General features: G+C 63.9%; 8 protein-coding genes across 8 annotated transcripts; 4 read left to right on the top strand and 4 right to left on the bottom strand.

The window, feature by feature from the left end:
* Positions 1-108: 108 nt before the first annotated feature.
* Positions 109-3817, bottom strand: JCM10292_001275 (uncharacterized protein; the record flags this gene model as incomplete). The annotated part of the gene is made up of 7 exons (XM_076648782.1): positions 109-2108; positions 2197-2360; positions 2475-2597; positions 2680-2931; positions 3005-3301; positions 3373-3721; positions 3784-3817. The coding sequence occupies 7 exons, from the start codon at positions 3815-3817 to the stop codon at positions 109-111; spliced, it is 3219 nt and encodes a 1072-aa protein (XP_076505728.1).
* Positions 3818-4559: 742 nt separating this feature from the next.
* On the top strand, positions 4560-5319 carry JCM10292_001276 (mago nashi family protein; the record flags this gene model as incomplete). Its single annotated transcript, XM_076648783.1, has 4 exons — positions 4560-4856; positions 4951-5040; positions 5180-5224; positions 5311-5319. 4 exons carry the CDS (start codon positions 4560-4562, stop codon positions 5317-5319), a joined length of 441 nt encoding a protein of 146 aa, XP_076505729.1.
* A 524-nt stretch (positions 5320-5843) lies between these two features.
* Positions 5844-6749, top strand: JCM10292_001277 (uncharacterized protein; the record flags this gene model as incomplete). Its single annotated transcript, XM_076648784.1, has 2 exons — positions 5844-6079; positions 6158-6749. The coding sequence occupies 2 exons, from the start codon at positions 5844-5846 to the stop codon at positions 6747-6749; spliced, it is 828 nt and encodes a 275-aa protein (XP_076505730.1).
* Positions 6750-7349: 600 nt separating this feature from the next.
* JCM10292_001278 (uncharacterized protein) lies at positions 7350-8488 on the top strand (the record flags this gene model as incomplete). The annotated part of the gene is made up of 5 exons (XM_076648785.1): positions 7350-7588; positions 7668-7997; positions 8073-8177; positions 8310-8378; positions 8452-8488. The coding sequence occupies 5 exons, from the start codon at positions 7350-7352 to the stop codon at positions 8486-8488; spliced, it is 780 nt and encodes a 259-aa protein (XP_076505731.1).
* A 757-nt stretch (positions 8489-9245) lies between these two features.
* Positions 9246-16692, bottom strand: STU2 (Stu2p; the record flags this gene model as incomplete). The annotated part of the gene is made up of 17 exons (XM_076648786.1): positions 9246-9427; positions 9486-9610; positions 9671-9735; positions 9792-10337; positions 10392-10491; positions 10547-11718; positions 11779-13502; positions 13554-13766; positions 13826-14015; positions 14072-14983; positions 15040-15449; positions 15518-15876; positions 15933-16012; positions 16076-16153; positions 16213-16267; positions 16335-16540; positions 16627-16692. The coding sequence occupies 17 exons, from the start codon at positions 16690-16692 to the stop codon at positions 9246-9248; spliced, it is 6483 nt and encodes a 2160-aa protein (XP_076505732.1).
* Positions 16693-16957: 265 nt separating this feature from the next.
* Positions 16958-18825, bottom strand: JCM10292_001280 (uncharacterized protein; the record flags this gene model as incomplete). Its single annotated transcript, XM_076648787.1, has 2 exons — positions 16958-18252; positions 18312-18825. The coding sequence occupies 2 exons, from the start codon at positions 18823-18825 to the stop codon at positions 16958-16960; spliced, it is 1809 nt and encodes a 602-aa protein (XP_076505733.1).
* A 322-nt stretch (positions 18826-19147) lies between these two features.
* JCM10292_001281 (GMC family oxidoreductase) lies at positions 19148-22454 on the bottom strand (the record flags this gene model as incomplete). The annotated part of the gene is made up of 15 exons (XM_076648788.1): positions 19148-19212; positions 19281-19296; positions 19361-19494; positions 19573-19846; positions 19944-20279; positions 20342-20431; positions 20487-20536; positions 20599-20695; positions 20755-20909; positions 20982-21085; positions 21154-21326; positions 21382-21510; positions 21565-21697; positions 21765-22261; positions 22326-22454. 15 exons carry the CDS (start codon positions 22452-22454, stop codon positions 19148-19150), a joined length of 2382 nt encoding a protein of 793 aa, XP_076505734.1.
* A 545-nt stretch (positions 22455-22999) lies between these two features.
* Positions 23000-24772, top strand: JCM10292_001282 (glycosyltransferase family 15 protein; the record flags this gene model as incomplete). The annotated part of the gene is made up of 7 exons (XM_076648789.1): positions 23000-23336; positions 23522-23566; positions 23623-24027; positions 24098-24194; positions 24255-24364; positions 24440-24645; positions 24725-24772. The coding sequence occupies 7 exons, from the start codon at positions 23000-23002 to the stop codon at positions 24770-24772; spliced, it is 1248 nt and encodes a 415-aa protein (XP_076505735.1).
* Between the last annotated feature and the right edge of the window lie 709 nt (positions 24773-25481).

Genomic DNA, 25481 nt, shown 5'->3' on the forward strand with positions numbered 1-25481 from the left:
AGACGAGTGGGTGTGCAGGTGATAGAGGTGGTACTGATGCTGATACTGCTGGGTGTGAGTCTGTGGGAGAATGCGCAGAAAGTGATACAGACAGGCGATGCCCTTCCTTCAAGCGCTCTTGACCTGCTCCCCCTCGGTGCCCTCGGCCACCTTGGCCGCTGCCGCCGCCGCCGCGCGACCAGGCACCCTCCCCCTCTTCCCGCCGCGCTGCACGACCAGCACCCTCTCATCCGCGCCCCTCGCCCCCGCGCGCTCCATCTCGCCCGCGAGCACCGCCGCGCTCCCCGCGTCGCCGAGCGCGCGCCGCACCTCGCTCGACGCAACCACCGAGCGCGCGATCGCCTCGCGCGCGGCGGGCCGCTGCAGCAGCGCCGCGAGCTCGGCCGCGTGCGACGGCGCATCGCGCCGCCCGCGCCCGGCGACGACGACGAGCGGGACGCGCCTCTGCGCCGCGCCCGAACCCTCGCCGCCAAGCGCACGGCGGACCGCACCGAGGCGCGCGAGGCCGTACGCGAGCGGCGAAGACGACGAGACGTGCTCGAGCGCGATGCGCGCCCTCGCCGCAGGCGGAATCGCATGCTCGTCCGCGCCGTCGTCGTCGCGGCCACCGTCCGTCGTCGTCGAGCTCGGGAAGTAGCGCGCAAAGAGCACGTCGTCCTCCGTCTCGCTCTGCGTCCCGGCGGCCCCGCCGCCGCCGCCGCGCGCCGACCGTCCTCCCGCGACCGTCGTCGGGTACAGCGTGTCGCCCGCGCCGCCGCCGTGGATCGTAAAGAGCGGCTCGTCGTCCCTCGTCGAGAACGGCGTCGTCGGCGCGCCGTCGCCCGCCGCCGTCGACGAGAGGCCGAGCACGTCACGGTCCTGCTCGGTCGGCTCGGGCGCGCGCTCGAGCCGCACAACCCTCGCCGTCAGGCCCGGATGGGCGCACACGAGCTGCGCGACGAGCGCGAGCGCAAGCCGGTCGTCCGATCCGCCGTGAAACGCGAGGAAGAGGTGCGCCCGGCCCGCGACGGGCACCGGACCAGTCGTCGCAGAGTTCGAGCGGTCGACGAGGAGCGCGACGTCGCACGGCGCGGCGGAGAAGACTTCGCGGACGTAGGTCGCGTAGCCGACGGCGCTCTGCACGCTCAGGCTCGCGCGCTGCGCGAGGCTCGACCCGCCGCCCTCGCTCGCGGGGAAGAAGAGGCCCTCGAGCGGGTTCGGAATCCAAGACTCGGCAACGCCCGCTTCGCCGCCGCCGCCCGCCGCCGAAGACGAGGCGTTCGCGCCGCCGCTCGTCGACGCGTTTCCGCCCGCGGCAGTCGGCGACGACGACGACGACGCCTCGGGCAGCGCCCAAGGGACAAGCACGACCTCGGTCTCGTCCTCCTCCGCAAACTCAGCCACATACCTCGCATACCCGTCCTGCGCGACGATAGCAAGCGAGAACCTGCCCGTGGCCGCGCCGAGGCCCGACGCGAACGCGCGCACGACGGTCGACAGGGCGTCCGAGCGGATCAGCGCAGACTCGTGCTCGGCCGCGCGCAGGAGCGCAGAGGTGCGGTCCGTCAGCTCGACGAGGCGCAGGATCGCGAGCTGCAGCGCGCCGGGGCGGCGCAGCGTCGCGCGTGCCGGCGTGCTCGAGGGACTGTCGGCGTCGGGGTTGGCGTTGGTGGCTGGGGCGGTGGCAGCTGAGGGCGCGTCGTCGGCGGCGAGCTCGCGCTTCTCGTCGGCGATCGAGCTGCGGGCAGCGCCTGCGCTCGTCGTCCTCGGGGCCTCGAGCGCCTTGACATCGTCGAGCGCCGGGACGGGCTGGACGAGGCGCAAGAAGGCCATGACGGCAGGGAGGTGCTCAAACTGCTCGACGACGAGCGCAAAGCGCGTGCGGACCTTTTCCTCGCCAAAGCCCGCCGACGCAGACTTGTCGTCGGTCGACGGCGAGGCAGAGAGGCCGCGCCGGAGCCGGTCTGCCTTGATGCGGTACCACGCCGGGTAGAAGGCGATCGTGAGCGGCGTCGTGATGAACGTAGTCACAAGGGCCATGACGACAAAGATGGCAAAGACGGGCGGGTTGAGGATGCCGGCGTTGAGGCCAATATTAAGGACGATGAGCTCGACCAGGCCCTTGCAGGCTGTGCACGCCATCTCGAACGCCCATCAGTACAAGGCCTCGCGCGCGTGGTGACACTGCGACGAGAGAGACGCGAGAAGCCAACGCACCCATGAGACTGCCGACCGCGCCCGACTCGCGCCAGTCCATGCCAAACGCCTTTGCGACTCCGCCGCACGCGAAAAACTTGGAGAAGAAGGCGACGACGATGACGAGGACCGTGTAGCCCCAGATGCTGCCGTCGCGCAGGAGGCCGAGGTCCGTCTTGAGGCCGCTGCGAGGAGGAAGGACGGACGAGTGCGTCAGCGTTATCGTTCGTGGACCAGTCCTGCGCCCTTTCGCAGATAACGGTAGAGTGCGCAGAACACCGGGACCAGCGCCGACGCACGAGAGGGCAAAGTAAAGCGGAAGGAAGAGGACGGTGACGAGGTCCTCGATCTTCTCCGTCAGCGGGCCGCGGATCTCCTTGGGCACGATGAGGCCGACGAGGAACGCGCCAAAGATGGCGTGGCTGTGCGTGCGAGTAGACGGTGAATTGCAAGAATCAGCTTGGTCGCTTCGAAGCGGGCGAGACAGAGAAAGCGCAGACGCACACGCCGATGCGGTCCGTGATCCACGCGCTCGTGAGGACGAGGAACAGCGTAAAGGCCGTCATGGACTGGCTCGGGCCGTGCTCACCAAAGCTGCGCGTCTTGCGCCCGACAAATTTGAGGAGCGGGCGCCCGACGAACCACAGGACGAGCGTCCACGCGACCGACGTCAGGATCACGTACAGGACGATGAGGCCGCTCGAAGAGTTGACGAGCGCGATCGCGAGCGCGAGGAGGATCCACCCGATCACGTCGCTGCGGAAGCACGGCGCGAAAGAGGGTCAGGTGCGATACCGCGGGGCGCGGAAGGAGAGGAGACGGGACGCACTTGCCGACACCGGCCGAGAGTACGATGACGCCCACGTGGTCGCGCAGGAGGTTCTCGTCGGTGAGGATGCGCGCGAGGACGGGGAAGGCCGTGATGGCATTGGCCGTGCCGATGAAGAGAAGGAACGTGCCGTAGTCGACCTCGCTGGCGTTGACAAAGTTGTCGTAGATGGCTTTCGAGACGGCGGCGCCCAGACCAAAGGGGATGACGAGGCCGAGGATCGAGATGGACGACGAGACGAGCGCGTTGCGGCGGAAGAGCGAGAAGTCGACCTCGACGCCGACGAGGAAGAGGAAGCTGTGCGTCGCCATCATAGCGGCGGAGGAGTCAGAGGGCGGCGATACACGTATTCAAGCGGTTGCACGCACAGGCAGAGACCGATGTTGGCGACGAGGCTGATGTAGGGAACGCTCGGGGCGGGAAAGATGGCATCGGTGAAGCCGGGCACGCGGCCGAGGACACTGGGGCCGATGAGGATGCCGGCGATGACCTCTGCGATGACGCGGGGCTGCTTGAGGTAGCGGAGGCCAAAGTGGAGGATGCGCGAGAGGGCGACGATGATGAAGGCCTGAACGATGAAGAGGACGAGCGGGTTGGACGAGTCGAAGCGGACGGGCGAGCCAAAATCGGGGTCAAAGATGGTGGCCGGGTGGGCGGTGGGTGTCGGCACGGGGCCGAGGGTGGCCGTGACGGTTGCGAGGGGCGAGCCGACGAGCGCTGTCGGCGAGGGACAGGGTCAAGTGGGGTCGCAGCGAGCAGAGCCAAGAGAGCAGACGGACTGGCCGTGACGTGGGGCACGCTGGACGAGCTCATGGCTGTGACTCGCGTGCACGGGATCGGTAGCAAGGAGAGCGAGGGGAGCGAGAAAGAGCGGGACGCGACGAGAGAGGCACGAGCCAAGGGCAGGGGCTCAAAGTGCGGAGCGGCGCGTGCGTGGCTGGGCTCTGTGCGGGTGCGTGGCGCGTGCAGGCGAGTTTGGCGGGTCTGCTCGTGTACTGTGTGCGCGTGTGTGCGTTCGCGGCAAGGCGAGGCGAGGTGGGGCGGGGAGGCGAGCGACGACGAGAGCACGACGAGCGGCGGGACGGGTCCGAGCGAGTGCGCGCTGTCCCGGCCGTGCTCGTACGCCCACTCGAGTCCTGGCTCCGTCGACTTTTGCGCAGAGAGCGAGCGAGGGTCGAGGGCAGGCGAGCGAGCGGGACCAAGTCGTTCCCGGCCACATCTCCCGACCTCGACGCATCGCAGGAGCAGACCAGCCGGTTGCACAGGTCAGTGGCCACTCCTTGCTTGACCCGCTTCGGCGATTCTCTCGCTCCACCGAGCCGCCGCCGTTGCGCTGCCCCTCTTCATCTCTCGCTCGAGACGGCGACGCGGTGTGGCCTCGGTGGCAGCCTGCAGGACTGACCGTGAGCACGCACAGGTCGAAGTAGACAGAACAGAACTCTGCACCGCGCCTAGCCGACTCCGCCGCTCTCTTGTCGCCGGCTCCCCCTCCCCCTCCTCCTCCCTCTCTCCCTCGCACCTCCCGCTCACCTCGCAACCCACACAAGCCCGCCCGATGGCCGACCAGTTCTACCTCCGCTACTACTCGGGCCACGTCGGGTCCTACGGCCACGAGTTCATCGAGTTTGAAATCACCGGCAACCAGCTCCGCTTCGCCCTCAACACCAACTACCGCAACGAGGGCCTCATCCGCCGCCAGATGAACCTCTCCGAGGCCGTCCTCGCAGAGTTCAAGCGCATCGTCGACGAGAGCGAGGTCGTAAAGGAGGACGACCAGAACTGGCCCAAGAAGAACGTCGTCGGCCGGCAGGAACTCGAAATCCTCCACGCCCCGCACCACATCTCCTTCGAGGTGCGTCGCACACACTCCCTGTCTCTCTTCCGGGCTTGCTGTCCATGCGGTGCGCGTGAATAAGGCTGACACACTGCGCTCGACCCCGCCGCAGACGGCCAAGATCGGTTCGCTCGTCGACGTGCAGAACTCGGACGACCCCGAAGGCCTGCGAGTCTTCTACTACCTCGTCCAGGACCTCAAGGTGCGTCGCGTCTGGCCATGTCTACCTCGGTCGACTCGTGCTGCTGGAGCAACTGCCCTCTTCGGTGGCTGTTGCGCCTGCTGTTCGCCGTCGGTCCACTTGGCCACAAGCATGCTGACGCTCCTTTCTCGACTCGCAGATCTTTGTCTACTCGCTCATCTCGCTGCACTTCAAGATCAAGCCTGTGCGTTCCGTCGTCCCTTCTTCGCCCGACTCACTCTTCTCCTCGCCCTGTCTACCCGCTGACGCTATCGCTTCGCTCCCGCTTAGACAAACTGATCGCCCTCTCGCGCGACGAGGGAATCGAGCAAGCTGTAGATGTATACCCCACACACCGCCCACCGCATGTACTGTGATAAAAGGTGACCTTCTAAGGAGCGAAGCCGTTGCAAATGCCGCTTCGCGCAGGACCTCATCCCGGCTGCTTTGATACAGACTCTCTTGGACTCTCGCTGAGCGCCTCCGGCCTCTTGCTGAATTCCCTCACGGTCGCTCAACTCTCGCTATTGTCTCGCTAGGTGCTTGAAGACGCCTCTTGGTCGACGTCTTGCGGTGCCGGCCTTCACCGCTTTCGACTGGCTCCTTCGCTGCTGATTACTTAGTCTTGCGAGTCTGTTCTCTGTGCCTACGACGTCTACAAGCAAGAAAATAGGCCTGAGCGAGCAGTCGACGCGTCGAGATAGGAGGTCCGACGCTTACCCGGCAATTCCGGTCCGCGAGGGCGATGCATTTCACCAGGCGAGCTCAGGCGGGACCAGCTAGGCTCTCCTTCAACCTGTTCTCGCCACGGCTTGACCACGGCCATGGCGCTCACCAGAGCGGAACTCGAAAGCCTCGTGCACAACTGGTTCCGACACCTCGGCGAGACGCTCTTTCTCCGCCAAGGCGTCCACGTAGAAAACCCGCACCTGCACTTTTTGGACGACCCGGTCTCGCGGGATCAGCGTCAGCTTCGGGCCATCACGGGAAACGATCACGGTGTCGACTTGATGAGCCACCGGGCGCCGCCCGCAGCTCTCAGGATCCTCCTCACACCGAGGTTGGTATGCGCGCTCGAGTACGGGGCTGAATTGGCTCGTCTTGTAAGATCCGAACTGATTGCATTGCTCCATTGCAGCAATTGGCCCGACACGATCCACCTCGAGGCCGTCCTCGAGCGACTCGAGTTCCTGCACCGTTTCCATGAGGCCAAACTGGTGACGCCCGGCCGGCTCTCTCCCGTTGAGAACGAAGACGACGTCTACGCTGTCAACGACTTCGCGGTCGCGAAAGCGTTCGCCGGCCTTGTCCAGCAGGAGGGTCTCTCGCACGCGGAAGCCGACACAGAGGTCCTCACCGATTACCTCCAGTCTGCCTTCCCCGTCGCCCTTGCCCTCTGGTCCGCGGCTTTCCGCATCTACCGCCACATCCGCAACATCCCGCCCTCGGTCCAACCTGGCACGCACGTCCGCTGGTCCGTCTGGCTCGAGCACGTCGAAGGCAGGCTCGGCAGGCAGGGCCTCCTTTCGAACGACTGGCTCGCCTCCAAGGACTACATCGGCGGCACGCACCATAGTGCAGGTCCGCGACACGCAGAGCCGGTCTTTGGGCGCATCAAGCGCATGGATCTGCACGAGCGGGTGTCATTGCAACCGTACGCCACCTTGACCGACTTTCTCAAGCTCGTCCCGCAACACTTGCTTGATACCACGCACGAAGCTGTGGCGTGAGTCTGCATGTGTCCCTGTTGCGGAGCCGGTATCTGACCCTGCAAGCGACCACGCAGATTCAACACGACCCGTCCGCTCAGCATGCTCCGATCACTTGCCCACATTCCGCAAGCTCGCTGCCCGCAGTACGTCGTCGTGTCCGAGTTCCGGGCAGCGATTGCGGGTACTGTCACAGCTGACGCAGTTGATGCGGCTGCAGCGAGCGACTGCCCTGGTCTGGCGTTTTCACGCAGTAACCACTTCCCTTTGAAACGTCCCTCTGCCGAAGTGTGGGAGCTATTGCAATGCAACAGTATGGCTTTCCCTAACAATGGAGCGCTGTGCCCTGCACCCATCCCGTAAGCCGTAGCGGAATCGTTCGCCTGCGCGGACCTTCTCAACTTCGCCAAATGCTCAGGAACAGGCCGCCGTGCAGCGTGCTCGCATGGAGCGCCCATGCATTTTATCGACTCCATCCCGTGTGCATCTCCACGGGAAGGACGTCAGGCGTCTGTCGACGGCAACTCCGGTCCGCAATCCGTGCGCCCTCTTTGCCCCCAACCAGACAAACGTCCGCCGTCTCTGCTCTGCGCTGCCACAGCCGCTCTACTTCCGACCGTGATGGCGCTGCCCAACTCGATAGTCGACGGCGTTGTGCACGGCTGGTTCCAGCACCCTGGCGAAGCGCTTTTGGTCCGCCACGACGCCGATTCCGATGCCCCGTACATGCGGCCACAAAGCAAATTGTCGCGCAAAGAGCGACAGATTGCGGCCATCACGGCAAACGATTCTCTCGGCCACATGCGTGGCCACCGGGCTTCGACCGCAGCGCTTGGGATCCACCTGACGCCCAGGGCGGTGTGCGCGCTCGAGTAGGTCGACGAGCTATCTCAGCTCACCCTCCTGGCATATATTGCTGATAAAGTCGTCGTCTTGCAGCAACTGGCCCGACACGCTGCCCCTCGGATCGGTCCTCGAGCGACTCGAGTTCCTGCACCGCTTCCACGAGGCCGCACTTGCTGCGCCCGGCCGGATGACTGACCAGGGGCCGGACCCCTGGGCAGTGAATGATGTAATAGTCGTGGAAGCCTTCGCCACGCTCGTCCGGCAGGAGGGCTTCTCGCACGCGGAAGCAGACATCAAGCACCTCGCAACGTATCTCGAGTCGGCCTTTCCCGTCGCCTTCGCGCTCTGGTCCGCCATCTTCCGAATCTATCGCCATATCCGCGTCGTCTCCATCTCGATCCGTCCCAACAAGTCTATCGGCTGGTCCGTCTTTCTCGACTACGTTGAAAACAAGCTTCTCAGGGAACACCTTCTGTCGGACGAATGGTTCGCTTGCAGGGACTACTTCCGCGGCGCCCACCCCGATTCCGCCCCGCGACAGGTAGAGCCGGTCTTTTCACGCATCGAGAGCATGCCCTTGCGCCAGCCCATTTCGCTGCAGCCGTACGCCTGCTTGACCGACTTTCTCAAGCTTGTACCGCCGCACTTGGTGGATCACAAGCACGACCTTGTTGCGCAAGTCCTGCTCCGTCCCTGTTACGGAGCAGGAATCTGACCTGGTAAGCGTGTGCGCAGATTCAACACGACCCCTCCGCTCGGCCCCCTCCCGTCACTTGCGCACACTCCGCAAGCTCGCCGCCCGCAGTACGTCGTCCTGACGTCGCTCCGAGCAGCGATGGCGGGTTCTTCACCGCTGACACAGTCGATGCGCCTGCAGCGAGCGACTGCCCTGGTTTGACATCTTCGCGCAGTGACCGCTTCTCCTCCGAGATGTCCGTTTTGCGGAATGTAGTGGCTCTTGCAACTTCAGAAGTTTGGCACCTTCCTGCTTGCGTGTCGTGCCCTGCAGCTTTCCAGTGAGCTTGAACGGCATGGGTTGCCGGGGTGGACCTTCTCAATCTCGCCGAATGCTATTCAACAGGCCGCCGTCCAGCGTGCTCGCATGGAGCGTGTGGTGATGACGATCAGCTTACTACCGTGCGCATCACGACCTGGCAGGAAATCTACTTGCGGAACGCCAATCCGTTTCGCCGGGCTGCCGTGAAGTAACGCAAGCCACGTTTTTCCGCTCGAAGCGGCCTTCTCTGCCTTCAAGCAGGTGCAGTGATGCCGTCTTGCAGATCAGGTGCAATCAAGTGTGCTCCACAACGGGCAAGGCGACGCAGGCTCATGCCCGGGCAGACTTACTCAGGCGTCCTCGTGGCTAGATTTCGTTCTCCGTGCTGCTGGTCCGGGATTCCCCTCTATTCCTCTCACGGTCCGGATCATGCAAACCGCCTGCATGCCCTTGTGGGCTCTCGAGCGCTTTCCGCTCGAGAGCAGCGGCTGCACAGAGGTGTCGAGCGGTTTCTTCCGCGCCCTCTCGCCTAGCGCTCTTCACCAAACTACGCTGGAAGCCATCAAAGGCGTGCGTTGCGTGCGATATCTACACGGCTGGAGGGAAGATGAGAGGAGAAGACAACAGCGAAAGGGCGAATTGAGAAACTGAAATTGAGGGGCCGGGAACCGTCCTCACTCTTTCGGCGCGCCATTCTGACCGCCGAACCCGAACATCGAGTGCAGCTCCTGCAGCTTGGCGCTGGGTTGGGGCGTACCGGACGGACCTGTCGGGCCCATCGACAAGCGGGAAGAGCGAGTCGGCGTGCCAGGAACGGCGCTAGGCGGGCGAGAGGTGCGAGATGACGGGCGGCCGACTGGAAGGTGAGAACGATCAGCACGACGACAGCGAGGTAGAGCAGCGAGAGCGCGCACGACTCGAAGCAGACTCTGCCGACGGCGAGACGGGAGGCTCGGCGTTGCGCTCGCGATCAGCGGCTTCGAGGTTCGCGAGGGCGCGCTTGAGGTACGTCTGGAAGTAGCTGCCAGTACCGGCCATCCTGAATGTGCGCAAAACGTGAGCTGGCGCAGCAGAAGTGTATGTGTTGGGCGAGGCGCACCAAGTGGCGATGCGAGCAGACGCTTCGGGGTGCTCCTTCTGGAATTCGTACAGCGCAGCGATACCCTGTGAGAGATTCTAATGAGCGTCGACGGATGCGAGAGAAGCGCAAGTTGACGTACCGCGCGGGAGTTGTTCGGGTCCCCGATCATGTCGAAGATCTCCTTGAGACGCTGGTTGACCGCGATGTCGGTGCCGCCGGGCGAGGTGACGGCGGGCGGAGCGGCACTGCGCGAGCTCGTGCGGCTGCGCGGTGACGACTCGTCCGATGCGCGCGAGGGCGCCTCGTCGCGCTGGTTCGAGCCGAGAGACGATACAGAGGCTTGACGTGCGAGGGCGGACGACGAAGCGCGGGAGGTCGCGCCATCGGCACCAGGCTGATTGACGAGGCGGTACAAGTACTGGTAGACGAACGAGTTCTCCGCCTGGTCGATCTCGTCGAGCTCATCAAAGACTTGGCCCTTAAGCACGGAGACAACCTGCTGCAGGATCGTCTTGACCGTTCGAAGCGGCATGTCCGCGAGCGGAATCCCGTCCGTTGAGCGTCGGCGCCACTCGGCAGGCGGGATGGTCACAAGGAATTGGTTGATGTCGCTAAGGAGGCGGGGCGCAAGAAGCTGGCCGTTCTCAAGGCTCTCTTTGACCGTCTTTGACACCTTCCACAGGCACTGCAGGCACCGGCGATTAGGGCAGGCCGCTTCGCGATAACCAGGGAAGCTTACCTTCATGACGAGCTCGGCATACTTGGCTCGGTCGGCAAGTTCCTCTCCTCGCAGGTCACGGAGGTCGATCGTCGCGTCTTGCAGCACAGTGAGAAGCGCACTGTCGAAAGCGAAGGTCAGTTCGTCGCTTCGTTGCCCGAGATGACGCAACGCACCCGAAGCAAACATTCTGGTCGGCGTTGTGGAAGACGCGAATGAGGACCATGTTGAGCACCTTCGAGAGGCTCTGGATTGGCTCGCTGACGGGGTTGTCGGCGGTGTCGAGCAGGCGACCGGTGAGGTCGGCGAGCAAGCCCGTCAGGGGAAGGCGCGAAACCTGCTGCGAGAGCGTGCGCTTGTCGAAGAAAGCGGAGAGCGTCTGCATGAGATGCTTGCACAGGCGAAGCTGCGCCGGCGAAGTGTCGGCAGCGAGGTTGGTGAAGCCGAGTTCCATCCGCGCCGTGACGGCGTCAATGAGCGCGTCGACGTGCAGCAGGACGTGCTCCGTGTTTTTCGTGATTTCGCGGGTCACGAGCTTGAGCACATCGGCGCAGGCGGTGAAGTCGTCCGTGTCGAGCGCATCGATGAGGGAAGGCAGATCCGTGACCGTCTCGGCCATGAGGTCGTCCTCGGTAAAGGCAGGGCCGCTTGAGCCAGACGGGATCCGAGACGATGGAGGCGCCGCGAGCTTTGACGCAAAGCCGGCGGACGCACTCTTGCGCGCCGGTGGCGGCATCTCCTGCGCTTCAGAGGGCACGGCGACGCTTTGCGGCCGCTGTAAGCGACTCGGGATCGCACCTGGTCTTGGGATGCCGCCGCGACCTTGCGAGGTAGACAGGCCGTTCACTGGAGAGGGCGAGCCTGGAGGTGCGAGCCGAGAAGCCGGTGGACGCAGACCGCTGGGTGTCCCCGGGTGCTCGGCTGAAGGCGCAAGGCGTGCGGCAGGAGCGGGTGAGGCGACGCCCGTCGCAGTGCGCTTGAGACGCTCTTCGAGCATCGATCGGTCCTTTGGCGGGAGCTGACCGACAGCCTTCCACGTCGCATCGTGGCCGACGAGCGTGTACACCGCACCGATGGCGTGCAGCGCGGCGGTGCGAGTGGTTGCATCGGGCTTGCCAATGAAGGAGGCGATGCGAGGAAGCGCTTGCGAGATGGGATGGATGCCAACGCCATGACGGGCGTAAAGCTGACCGAGCTCCTCGATGCACTCGCTGCGCACGCGCGCATTCTTGTTGTCGAGTCCGTGCTCGAGAATCGTCGAGAAGACCTTGCTGAATGGGTAGACCGAGCAGATCGATTTGAAGATGCCGCGCACTCGTTGCCGGATCGTCTCTTTGCTGTCGCCGACCTGCGGAGAGACTCGTCAGCTGTTTTTGGACATATAGCAAATGGGACTGAGCGAGCGCACCTTGTTAATCAGACACTGCAAGAGGGGAAGCGCCTCGTAGTCGGAAGCCTTGTACTCGGCTTTGCTGAGGACGGGCAGCAAGTGCTCAATCACGTCGAGACACTTGACCGTGATAGTCGTGCTCGTCATGCCGATTCGCACCGTGATGTACTTGACGATGAGGTCGAAATTGGCGATCAAGCGATCGCGCACCTCCTCCTCGTCCAGGTCAAACAACTCGCCTGCGGCCGTCGGGTCGCGCGCACACTCGTCGATCGCCGTCAGGCCCGCAATGAAGTCGCGCTCGGCGGAGTGATCAGTACTGAAGAGCTGAGCGTGGAGCGAAACCGACGTCTGCGGGGCCATCTGCGCGGCGAGCCAGTCGACCTGGTCGGCGCGCGGCGTGCCGTCGACCGTCCATCGCATCGACCCTGTCTCCTTCTTGTGTCGCAAGATCTTCGGATTCGGATCGGAGCTGCGGAACGGCGCCTCCTTGATGCTCGTGCCGGACGCGATCGAAATGGACGAAGGTGGCCGCTCGGCAGACGCCGCTGCTCGCAACCCGCCAATTGACTGACGCGATCGCGGTTGAGCGAGTCGAGGCGGAGCCGCAGATGGTGCAGGCTCTTCAGTGGCCGCGGGTGCAGCAGTCCGAAGGGGCTTGGCGGTCGGGCGAGAAAGGCCGAGACGAGGAGGAGGGGCGGAGGACGCGGCCGCGGCTGCAGGTGCCGGCTTGATCGTCGCAGGGGGTGGAACGCGTGCGGCGGGAGCTGCCGCTGATGCTGGTGCGCGAGCGGCAGGCGCGGATGACGCAGCCGGCGCCGACGAACCGATGGCGCTGGCGGCGGAGCGCGCAGCTTCGACTAGTGGAAGGACCGTTGACTTGCTCGCGGGCTTGAGCTTAGCGACGGCATCTATCACCGTATTAAAGCCGGCCTTCGCGATGACGACGGGCAGGATGGCCGTTGCCGACTTGCGGACGTCGCCGCTCCGATCCTCAAGACACGGGAGGAGTGGGCCGACGAGCGGCGTGAGGTCGAGCCCGGCGGTGGCGTCCTCGTCTTTGAATCGCTCCTCGAGCCAGGCGAGGAGCTCCTTACGCTGGAGAGGATTATTCGCCTCGAGCGCCTTGTCGAACGACCCGACGAGCGGTTCCAGTCCGGCCGCATCCGCCATGGCGCTCAAGGTCGAAACGCCGCCTGCACGAATGTTGGCCTTTTGATCGGCGAGAACCTGCGCGACAGGGCCAGCGAAGGTGCGAGAGAGCTTCTCGCCGAACGGCTTGCCCATGCCGGCCGCGAGGCGCGACACGATGTCCAGCGCAAGAAGCTGGATGATCTTGTTGGCGTCCGTGATGCGCTGCTTGAGCGGGCCGCTCAATTCGGGCAGACCGGTCGGCTTGAGTCGCTTGTTCGCCTCGAGCGTGTCGCGGATCCCTTCGAGGGCCTCCTTGCGCACCTTCCAGTTCGCATCGCCGCACGCCTGGATCTGCGCACTCGACACGAGCCGGTCGAAGTCGACGCGAGGGAAAAGGTCGTCGAGCGGGTCGACCTCGGGGGCGGCAGCCGCCTTGCCCTTCCCCGCGGCACCCGCCCCAGCGACGGCGCCTGCGGGCGGTGCAGGAGCGACGGTGTCGGCGCCGAAGCGCGTCGGCGCAGGTGCTTCCTCGCTCGCCGCCTTCTCGAATTCGGACTCGATGGTCGACAAGAGCTGCGGCGTGAGGTCGGACAGGAAGGAGGTGATGTCTGCAGAGCGGCGTCAGCGTATGCAAATCGCTAGGGGCAAGCATCACGCACTGGGTCCGACGAAGAGGCGCAGCGTGACGAGCGTCTTGGTCGCGTTGGTGCGCACGGCCGCGTTCGAGTGCTTGAGCCCGACCTTGAGGAACTCGATCAGATCGCGCACCGCGAGCCCACCGGCGAGGCCAAAGTCGCGAAGCGCTTGGTCGACGAAGACGTACGACTCGGCGAGCGTCTTGGGCGCCTTCTGCTTCGACATGGGCTCGTAGGCTGCAGGAGTGCCTAGTCAGCGGCAGAGTCAAGGCGGACGAGAAGCGGTGCAAGCGCACCTTGCGAGAGCACGAAGCCGAGGCTCGACTTTTCAGCGAACGCCGCGAGCGCATCGCTAGCGGGCTTCTTGAGCTTGATGTCGCCCAGCTTGTCGCACAGAAGCGGAGTCGCGACCGCCGAGCAAGCTTTGCTCCACGTGGGCGAGTCGGTAGCGAGCTGAACGAGGAGGGCGAAGACCTTGCCAGCGACCTGTGAATACGGAAGAGTGAGCACCATAACTTCGAGAGTCAGCGAGAGAGGCGCACCTGAAAGTTCGACTCCTTCGGGCCGGGCTTCTTCCCCACGAGGTATCGCACGAGCACCTCGGCTTCTGCATCGCGCCCGTCGAGCTTGACCCACTCAGCAAGCTTCTCCATGCCCTCGAGACGCTGCTTCCAGTTCGAGTCGGCGAGTTGCGCCACTGTTTCGGGCGGGATGACCTCGCCCGAGTCGACCTGTGCTTCGGCTCCTTCTTGCGAGACTTTGTAACGCAGCGGCTCGGACGGTTTTGAGGCGGCGGAAGCGGGGGCAGGGGCGGCAGCGGGTTTGGCCGCCGGTTTCTTGGCGGGGGGAGGCGCAGAAGGGGCAGCGGAAGGGGCAGTGGCTGCGGGCGGCTTCTTCGCAAGAAGCCGCGCGGGCGGGCCGCGTGCAGGCGGCTTCGAAGCGGGAGGAGCGTCGTCGAAGGCAGAGGGCGAGTCGAAAGAAGGAGAAGGCCGAGGCGGCGGCGCGTTCTCCTTGTTCGCGGGAGGAGCAGGCCGCGGCTTTGGCTTCGGCGCGGCACCTGCCGGCGCCGAAGCCTTGGCTGGTGCGCTCTTCGCCGCGGCGCCCCCGGTGGCGCTCACGCCGTTCCGGCACTTCGTGACCGCCTTCTGAGCCGCCTCGTTCACCTTCTCGCGCCGAAGCGGGTCCATCTCGCCCGCGAGTGCGTTGAACACGCGATCGCCAACGACCTTGGCGAGGGTGCCGAGCACGTCGGCCGCGGCGGCGCGGACGGCGGCGTCCGAGTCCTCGAGGGCCTTCTTAAAGACCTCGACAAGAGGCGGGAGGTCGCCCTTTGGCGGCGGAGACGGAGTCGACAAGAGGCAGCGAGTGTAGAAAGAAAGGGTGTTTGCCTTGACGGAGGGGTTCTTGTCCTTGCAGAACGTCGTCACATCCTCGGTGAATTCGCCGATGGCGGTCTGCGCAAGAGCGGGTCAGTCCCGATTGGGCAGAGAAGCCAGTAGATTCGACTCACGCTCGCGTACGTCGCATCGAGGGCGGCGCCTAGCGCCTCGAGCACGTTCTGCTTCTTCTCTTTCGTCCGCGCCAGGATCGGCGTCGTCACCGTCCCCTTGTACCGGGCAAACTCGTCCCTCAATCCGCGTGCAAGCTTTTCGATGCACTGCGCCGCAAGGACGACGCAGAGAACGTTTGCATCGCTCATGCGCCCAGCGAGAGCCGAGACGAGCTCGGTGTAGTTGTCAGGCTGGTAGCGCGGCGAGGACGAGAGGGTGGCGAGGAGCGGCTCGAGAGCGAGCTCTTTGCGGTCCTTCCACTTGGACGACGAAAGGTTCGTGTAGAAGTCTTCCGGGAGGCGTGAGAAGAGCGGGATGGGTTCGGCGAGGTCGAATGGATCGGGCGGCGTTTCAGCTTCCTCGACGGGTTCTGCGGGCAGACAGGTCAGCCGGCTCGAAGCGGGGACTCGAAGCGGGGACGAGGGCGACAATTCGCACCTTCTTCATCGGCTCCTGCACCTTCTACCGCCTCGTCTCCGCCTTCGAGCTGTCCCTGCGCCTCCTTGACCGCCATCTCACGCTTCTGCGACGCCGTGTACCTCGTCGGCCGAATCTTGCCAAAGCCCCACTCGTCACCCTTCTCGCCTCGGTCTGCGGCCTCGAACGCCTCGCCGAGCTCCTTCTGCTGCACCGGTTTCAGCTCGCCGAGGTGCGGCGTGAGCGCTGGGCCGAGGTACGAGTGCAGCGCGAGGCAGAGTAGCTGGCCTTCGGAGCGGACCGTCTTATCGGCGTGAGCGAAGATTTTGGGAAGAGTCTTCAGAATTGGTTTGAAGGATGCGACCTTCGGCCCGAAGGAGCTGTAGAATCGGGGATGTTAGCGAGGAGCTGCGAAGAGATGGGAGACTGGCCGCACCGTGCGATCTCCTTGAGCACCATGACGGATCCTGCGACCACCTTGGGCTGCTTGGCGTCGAGTCCCGGGACAACATCACCCTATTGCGGGTTCCAGGGTCAGCTCGGCAAGCAAAGTGGGGGTGCAAGGGGAGGTGAACGCACAATCACGCCCTCGGCCATATCCTCCTCGCCCTCGACGTATAGCAAGCAGAGTTCGATACTCTTTGTGCGCGTCCCAGCCTGCAGAAGAACCGAGTGAGCATGGTCAGGCGAAAGTTGAGGGAGAGAGGTGAACGTACTCGTGCAGAACCGAGGCACTTCTCGACGAGGCTCGGCACGACCTCGGATCGTGTTCTGGAGAGCGCAGAGTCTTGTCAGCCTACTCGCAGGTCCCTGCGTGAGTGCGGGAGTATCGACTGACCGTGCCATGCCCTTCCCGCCATACTCGATAACCGCGCACGCTGCCTCAACGCCCTTCTCCTGAGCGACAGCGTTGGCATCTCGGACCCAGTCGCGGAGCGAGCTCGCGCTCAGATACGACTCGCGGAAGAACGGGTCGTGTTCGTCGACCGTCTTGGACGCGAGCGCGGCGACTCCGGTGTAAGCGGACAAGCGGGCTTTCCAGACCTGCAGGGGGAGTAAGACAGGTTACGATAGCTCTCTGGTCACACGTGCAGCACTCCTCGCAAGCGCGCACGCGAGGACGAACGCACCTTTGAGTCGAGTCGTTCGCCGACGGGCAGCGTCTCGAAGTTGTCCTCGGGCGGAGCGCCGTCCATCTCTGCAGAGTCGTGCAGGCCTGCTCAAGCCCGCAGGGTCGTTCCTAGACCGGCGGGAGCGAGAGCGGCACAGTCGAGGCGATCAACCTCCGCGTTCAGCCAACTTGACGACGGCGACGCTGTCGACGATTTCACTCTCCAGACACTTGCGCGCTGGACCAGACAAATCGTACTATTTCAAGGAGGCGCGATGCACGGCAAGGATGGCCAGAGCTTTGAAGGGGGGCAGCTAGTCTGCGCGTTACGATCACTCCTCCCGCGTCCGCTAATAGTACGCCCGCTGCCTCGGGCCATCCATGATCGTGATGTTGACGCGGCCGATGTCGTGCTCTTCGCTGTCCGACACGTAGTTGTCCCCTCGCTCGCGCCGCGCCGCCCTGCGCGCCTCGCGCTGCTGCTCGCGTTCGGCGCGCTGCGCTTCTCGCCGCGCATGCTCCGCCAGCCCGCGGTTGTGCCGCTCGGCCCACTCGTCCGCATAGACTGGGTCGAGGCACCGCAGCACGTCGCTGGCTGCCTGTCTGGCGCTCTCGAGGAAGCCCCACGGCACGAGGGCGTCCTGAGGCGAAGTCGGCGGGGACGCCTTCTTCGGGACGCGCTCCGGCGCAGCCGTATCCGCATTGAGCTGCCATCTGATGTTGTCGTCGTCCTGGAAAGTGTACGTTCGTACGCTGCAGTTGGACAGGAGCGCCTTCCACTGCTCGACGAATTGAGGCGCTCGTCGGTTCGCCTGGTGCTCGAAAACCCATTCGGGCACGGCATAGTCGACGTGGAGGATACCCTCGCGGAAGGGGTTGTTGGTGATGTACGGCGGTTCGAGCTCGTTGAACAGCACGAGGAAGTCGTCTTCGAGCAGAGCGTCGAGCTCGTGATCCATGACGTCCTCGGGCGCAAAGTCGAGCCGCAGGCGCTTGACGGACAACGGAATCGAGTCGGCGTTCTGCGGCAGCTGCGACAGAAAGTCGGCCGTCACATTGAGCTGGCGCAGCGGTGCCTTGAAAGACTCGTCCGAGGCTTCGGAGTCGCTGTCGCTGTCATCCGCCAGGGCTGCGGCACCTCCAGCGCCATGCAAGGTCGTGTCGGTATCCGTAGCGGCGAGATCTGCGGTTGCACTCGTCACAGTTCTCGTCGGCCTGTCGCCTTCTGCGTGCGCTGCCGCTTGCTCGGCTGCCGCGTCTACGCCAGACGCATCTCCGTCACCGTTCTCGTTCTCGTCTTCGTCGTCACCGTCGTCGTCGACGTCGTCTCCGCCGTGGTCAAGTACGTCGAAGTACTCGACAGGGGTGTCACGCGCCGGGCTGAACGCAAGCAAGTCCGGCAAGGCGTGCGGATTGCCGTCGAACGCCTGCGTGAAGGCCTCGTGGCTGTCGACGTATAGCGTGAAGAGTGATTCGAAATGGTGGTCCTCAAACATGATGGAGCGGAGCGAGTGGGCGAGGTCGATATCCTTGAGCACGAGGGTGTCGAGCAAGGGGAGGCACTTGGCGGAGGCGGGGACAGGCGCGCGCGACGAAGAGGGCGCCATGGTGAGCTGCATGTCGATACAGTAAAGCTGGCGGAGGTCTGTGTGAATCACGTCAGCTTGAAGCAGAGGAGGCAGGCGAGCCGAAGCAAGAGCGCACTGGCGAGGTCGCGGATGTCGCGCAAGTCGACGCCTCGCACCGAAATGAGCCAGAGTTCGGAGAGTCCTGGATCGCGCTCGGTCGGCGTGACGGGCTGCACGGCCTTGAGGACTTCTGCGAGCCGCTCGCCGTTCATCCTCCTTCCGTCCTTGAACCCTCCGATCCGCAACGTCTCTGTCCGCGCGCCCGACCGTGCTCGCACGGCGTCTGCGTGCTCGACAAAGTTGCTGAGCGCGTCGTCGTCGCGCAGGACCACGTGGCGGTAGAGGTGGTTCATCGCCCAGCGGTTCCACGCCCGGCTGAGGCCGGCGATGCCCAGGTAGTAGCGCGCTCGCAGCGGGAAGGTCGTCCAGCTGCAGTGGTAGGGGCCTCTGAGCCCCTGACCGGTCTTTGGGCTCGCCAGATGGAAGATGTGTTCGACCAGCTCGTGGGGGAGCGTGCACCGGATCGGAGTGGACGGGTCGAGCACGGGCTCAGGGGTCGGCTGGCGATACTTGAGATGGTAGCGCCCCATTCTGGCTGTATCTGCAGCTGTCTGTGCTGCTCGAGGACGACGGGGGACGAAGAGGAGCAAGAGCTGATGAAGACCGCGACTCTCAGACGGGGCGGTGACCCTCAGGAGAGCCATTTTCGAAGGCGTGCCGATGCTTGATGCTTGCGTAGCGACTAGCCATACGCTACGGTCTGCAGATTGACAGCGCGGGCAACGGAACAACCTCCTCGCCGATGCTTCCGCGCAAGCAGCTCCACGCGAGACCAGTCGTCCTCAACTCCCCTCTGCATACATTGAGCTTCCGGTCATGACGCTACAGATGAACAAAGATCGGCCGTCTCGGCTAGCAGCCACGCCGGCGAAGCTGCGCGTCGACGATGATTTCCGACGCCTTCTCGCCGATCATATCTGCGGGTGACGAGGCGTGCGTCAGTTGCAAGTCTAGACAGACCGCGTAGCAGCTAGTCGGAGCGTACAGGCAAGTGTCTGCGGCTGCGGAACCAGCAGAACCATGGGTCAGTGTCAACCTAATCGGTCGAATGTAGGCCCAGCTTACGTGAGTCGCGACATGCAGCGGGACGATACTCAAGTCGGCGACGCGGACATTCGAGGTGCCGTAGACCAGCAGGTGCGGGTCGACGACGCCGCCGTCCGGACGCGGAAGCATCGAGCAAGTCGAGGCCGGATGGTCTGCGCAAGGAAGCAACGCGCTGATGCGGTCAGCTCGGCTCGTTTGACTGAATCCAAAGGGCGGAGGTCGCAACTCACGCTCGGTCCTGGCGTTCGAGCGCAACCAGTCCTCCCATGCCTGCTCCTCCGCGTCTTCGCCCATCGCGTGCGCGGCACCATCCATGTGCAACGGAACGAGGTGACCCGGTCCGGCTTTCGGCAGGTCGAGGAACTTTGCGAGCGACGAAGTCGGGTCGATGCACATGTCGTGCACGTGTCGCGAGGCGTGCGCGAGCTGGAATGCGTCGGCTGGGTGGGAGAGCATCTGCGGGTCGATGCGCGGCTTGCCGAGCGGGTCGGACGAGGTGATGTGCTGTGTTGAAAAGGGTCCGAAGCGTCAGGTTCAAGGCTATCAAGACGGCGAAGAGACCACCCCGGCCCAAGACCGAAAGAGCGCCAGCCTGACGCACCACGTTGCCGCGCGACAGGGCATGTTGCAGCGCGACGATCACGCCGATGTAGCCTCGTCCCTCCTCCTTCTTCACGCCTCCCAGAAAGCGATTCATGGCGACGACCTCGATCATGCCCCTCGCGCCGTACAGGCTCTGCTCGACGTGTAGCTGCTTCTTCGATGGGTGGGCCCAGGCGATTGGGAGGTGTTCGTGCTCGCTGCCTTCGACGCGGTGAGCAAGCATGAGGCCGTGCATATACTCGGGCTTGTCGAGGTAGTGACCTGGCGGGAGGAACGCGACGACAGGTGCAGTCTGCGCGAGCGGACCTTCGTGATGGAGGAACTCCTGATGAATCTGGCCGACACCAGGCTGTCAGTGTTCCAGTCTTGAAGAAGCACCGACTGGTGACAGCATACCTTCTCCTTGAGTCTTGCGTCCGACTCGAACATGTCGAGCGATTCATACTGCCGCTTGAGTCGGAATGACATGGCGATGCATGGGTGATCCTGCAGTCGCCACGGAATCAGCAGTGCGAAGCGGGAGTCTGATACGCACACGCACTTGGAAGTTCTCGCCGACGCCGGGAAGGTCGACGACGGGCTCGATGCCACCTGTCGTGAATGCGGGTCAACACAGGGCTAGCCGACCGCGAGGAGAGCGCAGGACAACTCGCTTTGTCGCAGGAGCTCGGCGTTGCCGACGCCGCTCAACTCGAGCAGCTGCGGCGAGTTGAAAGTACCGCCGCAGAGGATGACCTCGTCCGCAACGCGCTGCACGTTCAGAGTTAGCACTTGATGTTTTGCGCATGGATCAAGAGTGAGCGACAAACTGCGACGAGCTTCTTTGACGGGTTCTTCGCATCACACAGTTCGACTCCCCGCGCCTTGACCGGTCGACCCGGCGCCCGCTTCGAGGACCAGATGATACGCGTCGCTTGCGCGTTCGTGATGACGAGGAGGTTCTCGCGGCCCAGCACTGACGCGACTGGGCACGGGCAAGATGAGACTGTGTCACCACTAGAGGGGAGTGGCCAAGCCCGAAGGTAGCGAAACATACGGTAGCTTGCCTCGGACGACGAGCGCGTTTCCGTGTCGGCACGGATCGACTCAGCGACATAGCCTACACCGGCCGCTGCACCGCCGCACGGGTCGATCTCGCGTCTAAACGAAAGTTCAAATATCAGCATGTGCGCTGTAGCTGGAACCGAAGGCGCTTCGGCATGACGTACAGTCCTTCTTGCCTGAACGACTCGAAGAAACCTTGCATCTGCGGCGAGATGTACTGACTGTAGCTCACGTCCACCGGTCCGCCGTGGCCATGCGCCGAGGGCACCCACAATGGGTCGTGCGCAGTTGCGGCTGGAAGATTAGCGGCGGGAACGGGAATGTGGAAGGTCTCGGACTGCACTCGGGGGTGATCGTCAGCGAGAAAAATCAACTCGCGAGAGCACACGTACGCGACGCTGGTAGGGCAGCAAATCTGCCCAGTTCCAGCCTGGGTTGCCGAGCCTCTCCCACGCGTCGTAGTCGACTGCCGGCCCGCGACTCCAAACGCAGGCGTTGAAGTTCGAGGTGCCACCGACGAGCTGTCATACAGTCTCAGTTGGACTCTGTCTCTTCGCTGACTGTGAGAGACGCACCTTGCCGCGCGGATAGACCACCTTCCGCTCGTACAGCCCCTTCTGCGGAATCGAGCGGTAGTTCCAGTCGATTTCAGTGCCGAAAAGGGGGCCAGCCATGCTCGGCGTCTCGATGTCGGGGTTCTCGCTCTGACTGAATGGGTGGATGGGCGCGAAGGTCAGCCTCGAGCGGAGAAAAGCCAGGGACGCAGTCAGCGCACAGCGGTCCCGCCTCGATTACGAGCACCTTGTTCTCGGGATCCTCGCTGAGTCGATTGGCCAAGACCAAGCCCGCCGTACCGCCACCGACGATCACATAGCTGAACTTGCGCGCCCCGAGCTCGGACTCGACCCACTCGCGCGAAACACGGTCGCGAAGGTCCAGAACGCCATGCACGTCGAGAGGGACGAGACGCGAGGCCGGAAGCTTCGGCTCGTGGAAAGGCTCGCGAGCGCCCTGGTGGACTAGGGGAGGTGAGGTGTAGATGCCGAAGGGGAGCGGCGGGATCTGCGCGGTCGAGTAGATCGGGCGCCGGGTCGCAAAGGCAGAATGCTTCGGCTCTGCGATACCGGTACGCGACCGTGTCGCTTCCGCACCACTCGGGTGCGCCCGTGGCGGCCGCACGCCAGGTGCAGCGTTCTGAGAGCGGAAGACGACGGGGTTGGCGACAAGCGGTGTCGCAGTCAAGGACGGCGGGCAACCCAGTCCACCTAGATTCTGAATGCTCGAGCGTCAGCTCCCCGACAATTTGGCAGCATGCCCCGAAAGACGTAGGACGCACCGGGACTTTCTGTGATTCCCCGAGAACAGGGGCAAAGGCGTCGAGGATACCCTGCTCAGCTTCCTCCCCAAGACCTAGCTTGCGTAAGTCGCTCGTGAGACCGTCGACGAATACCTGCGGCGCCATCATTGCAGGGACCCAAGCAGTGGACGAGCGTCGGACGACCACTTCCACAAAGGACAGGAGCGACCGCGGAATGTCCGGTCGGCGAGTGAGCGCGACGTTCAGGCGCTAGCTCAGCTTCAAGCTGTACAGACTACAGTACAGACAGACCGGCAGCATAGCAACTTGCAGAACCGGGAGAGCCAGCTAAAGTTGAGGGACGATGAGCGAGATTGCCAGGCGAGTGCGTGGCGCAAGGCGAGGCGCATTCAGCGGGTGCTGAGGCGAGTAGCTAAGTATGCAAGGACACTGGCAAGCGCTTTCTGGCCGCAGGAGCGCGAAGGCGAGCGTCGGGCGACAGCCAAGCTGCGAGCGCTGCGAACGATCCTCTCGACCCTCACTCCTTCGACCCTGCGGGCTGGGCGAGGCACAAGTGACACTCGAGCAAAAGCACCAGCTGCTAGGCGCGCGCAGAACTCGCACAACTCTCCCGCCGCCGACAGTTGCCTCCCCACCTCGGCGCTCTCGTCCTCGTCCGAGCGGTAGCACGACTCGCTCCAGCCAGCACGATGATGATCTCGGCGAGTCCGTACGTGCGCTACGGGCTTGCGCTTGTCGGCGCACTCTTCTTCCTCCACCTCGTCGGCCAGCTCATCTCCGACCGCTACGCGCACCACACCTCGCTCGACTCCGCCAAGGTCCGCCTTGGGCTCAAGGAACGACCGGCCGAGATGTGGGCTGCGGGACACAAGCTGTACCCGTGGGAGGCGCCCCAGTCCGAGATGTTCGAGGACGAGGAAGGGTTCAATGCGACGCAGGCGCAGGAGGACAAGGTCAAGGCGACCTTCGTCATGCTCGCACGAAACAGCGATGTGTGGGGAGCAGTGGAGAGTATCCGAGGGCTCGAAGGTGCGCTCGTCTCGCTTCTGAACCTTTATCGAGAGCTGACACCTTCATTCCGTCTGCTCTCCGTTCCGTCCGCTTGTCATTCGGATGCCCCGCTTGGCTTGCCGGTTCCCTCTAAACCTCCATGTCACCCACACTCCCATCCCGAACGCCCCCGTTGCCGTCACACGTTCGCACCCACTCGACAGACCGCTTCAACCGCCGACATCACCACGACTGGACGTTCCTGAATGGTAGGGCGATCCTGCTTCCGACTCCTCGAAACGCAGCTAAAGTCCCGCTCCTACAGAGGAGCCGTTCTCTGATGAGTTCAAGCGGCATACGTCGGGGGTCGCTTCGGGCAAGACGCGCTACGGCCTCATCCCCAAGGACGACTGGCTCGACGGCTTCCCCTCCTGGGTCAACGAGACGCGCGCTCGTGCCGCCATCTCCGAGATGGGTAAGCAGCCGATCCCGTACGGCGGCTCGATACCGTACCGCCACATGTGTCGGTACCAGAGCGGCAAGTTCTTCAGGCACGAGCTCCTCAAGGGGTACGAGTATTACTGGCGCGTCGAGCCCGACGTCAAGTTCTACTGCGACATTGTCGAGGACCCGTTCGTCACGATGAAGCGGCTGGACAAGTCATACGGCTTTGTCGTGTCGCTGTACGAGTATCAGGCGACGATCCCGACCTTGTGGCAGACGACCAAGGGTGCGTTCTCTTCGGTGTCTGCGCTGCTCCTGGGGTTGAGCTTGACATCTGCGAATTGCTCGCGGCGCAGACTTCATCGAGGCGAACCCGGAGTATGTCGCGAAGCCGAACTTGATGGAGTGGATCAGCAATGACGGCGGCAAAACATACAACGGCTGCCACTTCTGGTGGGTCCGCGAATTCAGCGGTGTCTGGAAACATCACCTGATGAGCGCTCGTGCCCGCAGGTCCAACTTTGAAATCGCGCGACTCGACTTCTGGCAAGGGCCGGCCTACAGCAAGTACTTTGAGCATCTCGACAAGGCGGGCGGGTTCTTCTACGAGCGATGGGGGGACGGTGCGTTGACGAAACTGTGGCGCTTGGTCAGTGAGCAAAACTGACAGCGCCAAACTGATTCTGTCTTCGCTACAGCGCCGGTCCATTCGCTCGCCGCCGCCCTCTTCCTGCATCCGAACCAGACCCACTTCTTCAGCAACATCGGCTACTTTCACAACCCGTTCGCGCATTGCCCACTGCCCGGTAACGGCGTCAAGTGCGCGTGCTCGACCAGCACGCAGGACCCGCCAACGGGTCCGGCGTTCGAGACGCATGGCTACAGCTGCACGCCGAAATGGAAGGTACGTGTCGACGATCGAATCGCTACCGCAGCTTGCAAGCTGACGCGTTCGGGTGCGGCGTTTGCTCGTCGTCGCGCAGAAACTCACGGGCTACAAGGGCGGGACACCCTTTGCGGCGCAAGGCTAGGCCAGCATCTCCTGAGACGTTGGACTGTACAGTATGCTCTTCCCTCCTCTCTTGAGCAAGCGCCTAGAGCGCTTTTCGATGGCGATAAGAGGTGGAAGCGTCTCTGCCTTCTGCGACTCTCGCTTCTCCTGCGACCTTCTAGGTCCGTTCCGCCGCCAACCTTTACACACCGTCCTCTACGCCTCTGCTTTCACTGCTCAGAGTCAAGCCGATAGCAGCAGGGCTGTGGTAACGGGCACAGGTGAGCGTGCACGGACCCTTGGTCATGCGCGAAACGTCCGTCCGCCCTTCATCACCTCGTCGCTGGCTCATCCAGAGGGTCTTTGGGGTGCGCTCGACGCTGCGCGTGGTCTGTGCGGTTCAGCGGACGAGCACGAGAGGCGCGAGTCGACAACAAGATGCGACTCGTACGTTGCTTTCCGTCTCCTTCCGCTCTGATTTCGCTCACTGCTTCCCTTTGCTCGCAGGTGCTGACTGAGCCGACCCTGTGAGTGCAAAGTACGCTAACGGACTCCAGACCGACGCGTGCTCGGGAAGGCACCGGAGGTCCCCTGTCGCGCGCTCGCTCCTCGTTCGCCGACGTCGCGCGGCTCTTTGGCCTCGTTCCCGTCGCTCGTGCCGCCTCGAGCGCAGAGTCCTCTGCACTGGTATACGACGTGCACAGCGCGCGTCCCAAGCACAGTCGAGTAGCTCGAGCGTGAGTGGCCGC

Source organism: Rhodotorula paludigena, assembly GCF_050403205.1.
Source record: "Rhodotorula paludigena JCM10292 DNA, Rt_paludigena_JCM10292v1_ctg18, whole genome shotgun sequence".
NCBI classification, from domain to species: domain Eukaryota; kingdom Fungi; phylum Basidiomycota; class Microbotryomycetes; order Sporidiobolales; family Sporidiobolaceae; genus Rhodotorula; species Rhodotorula paludigena.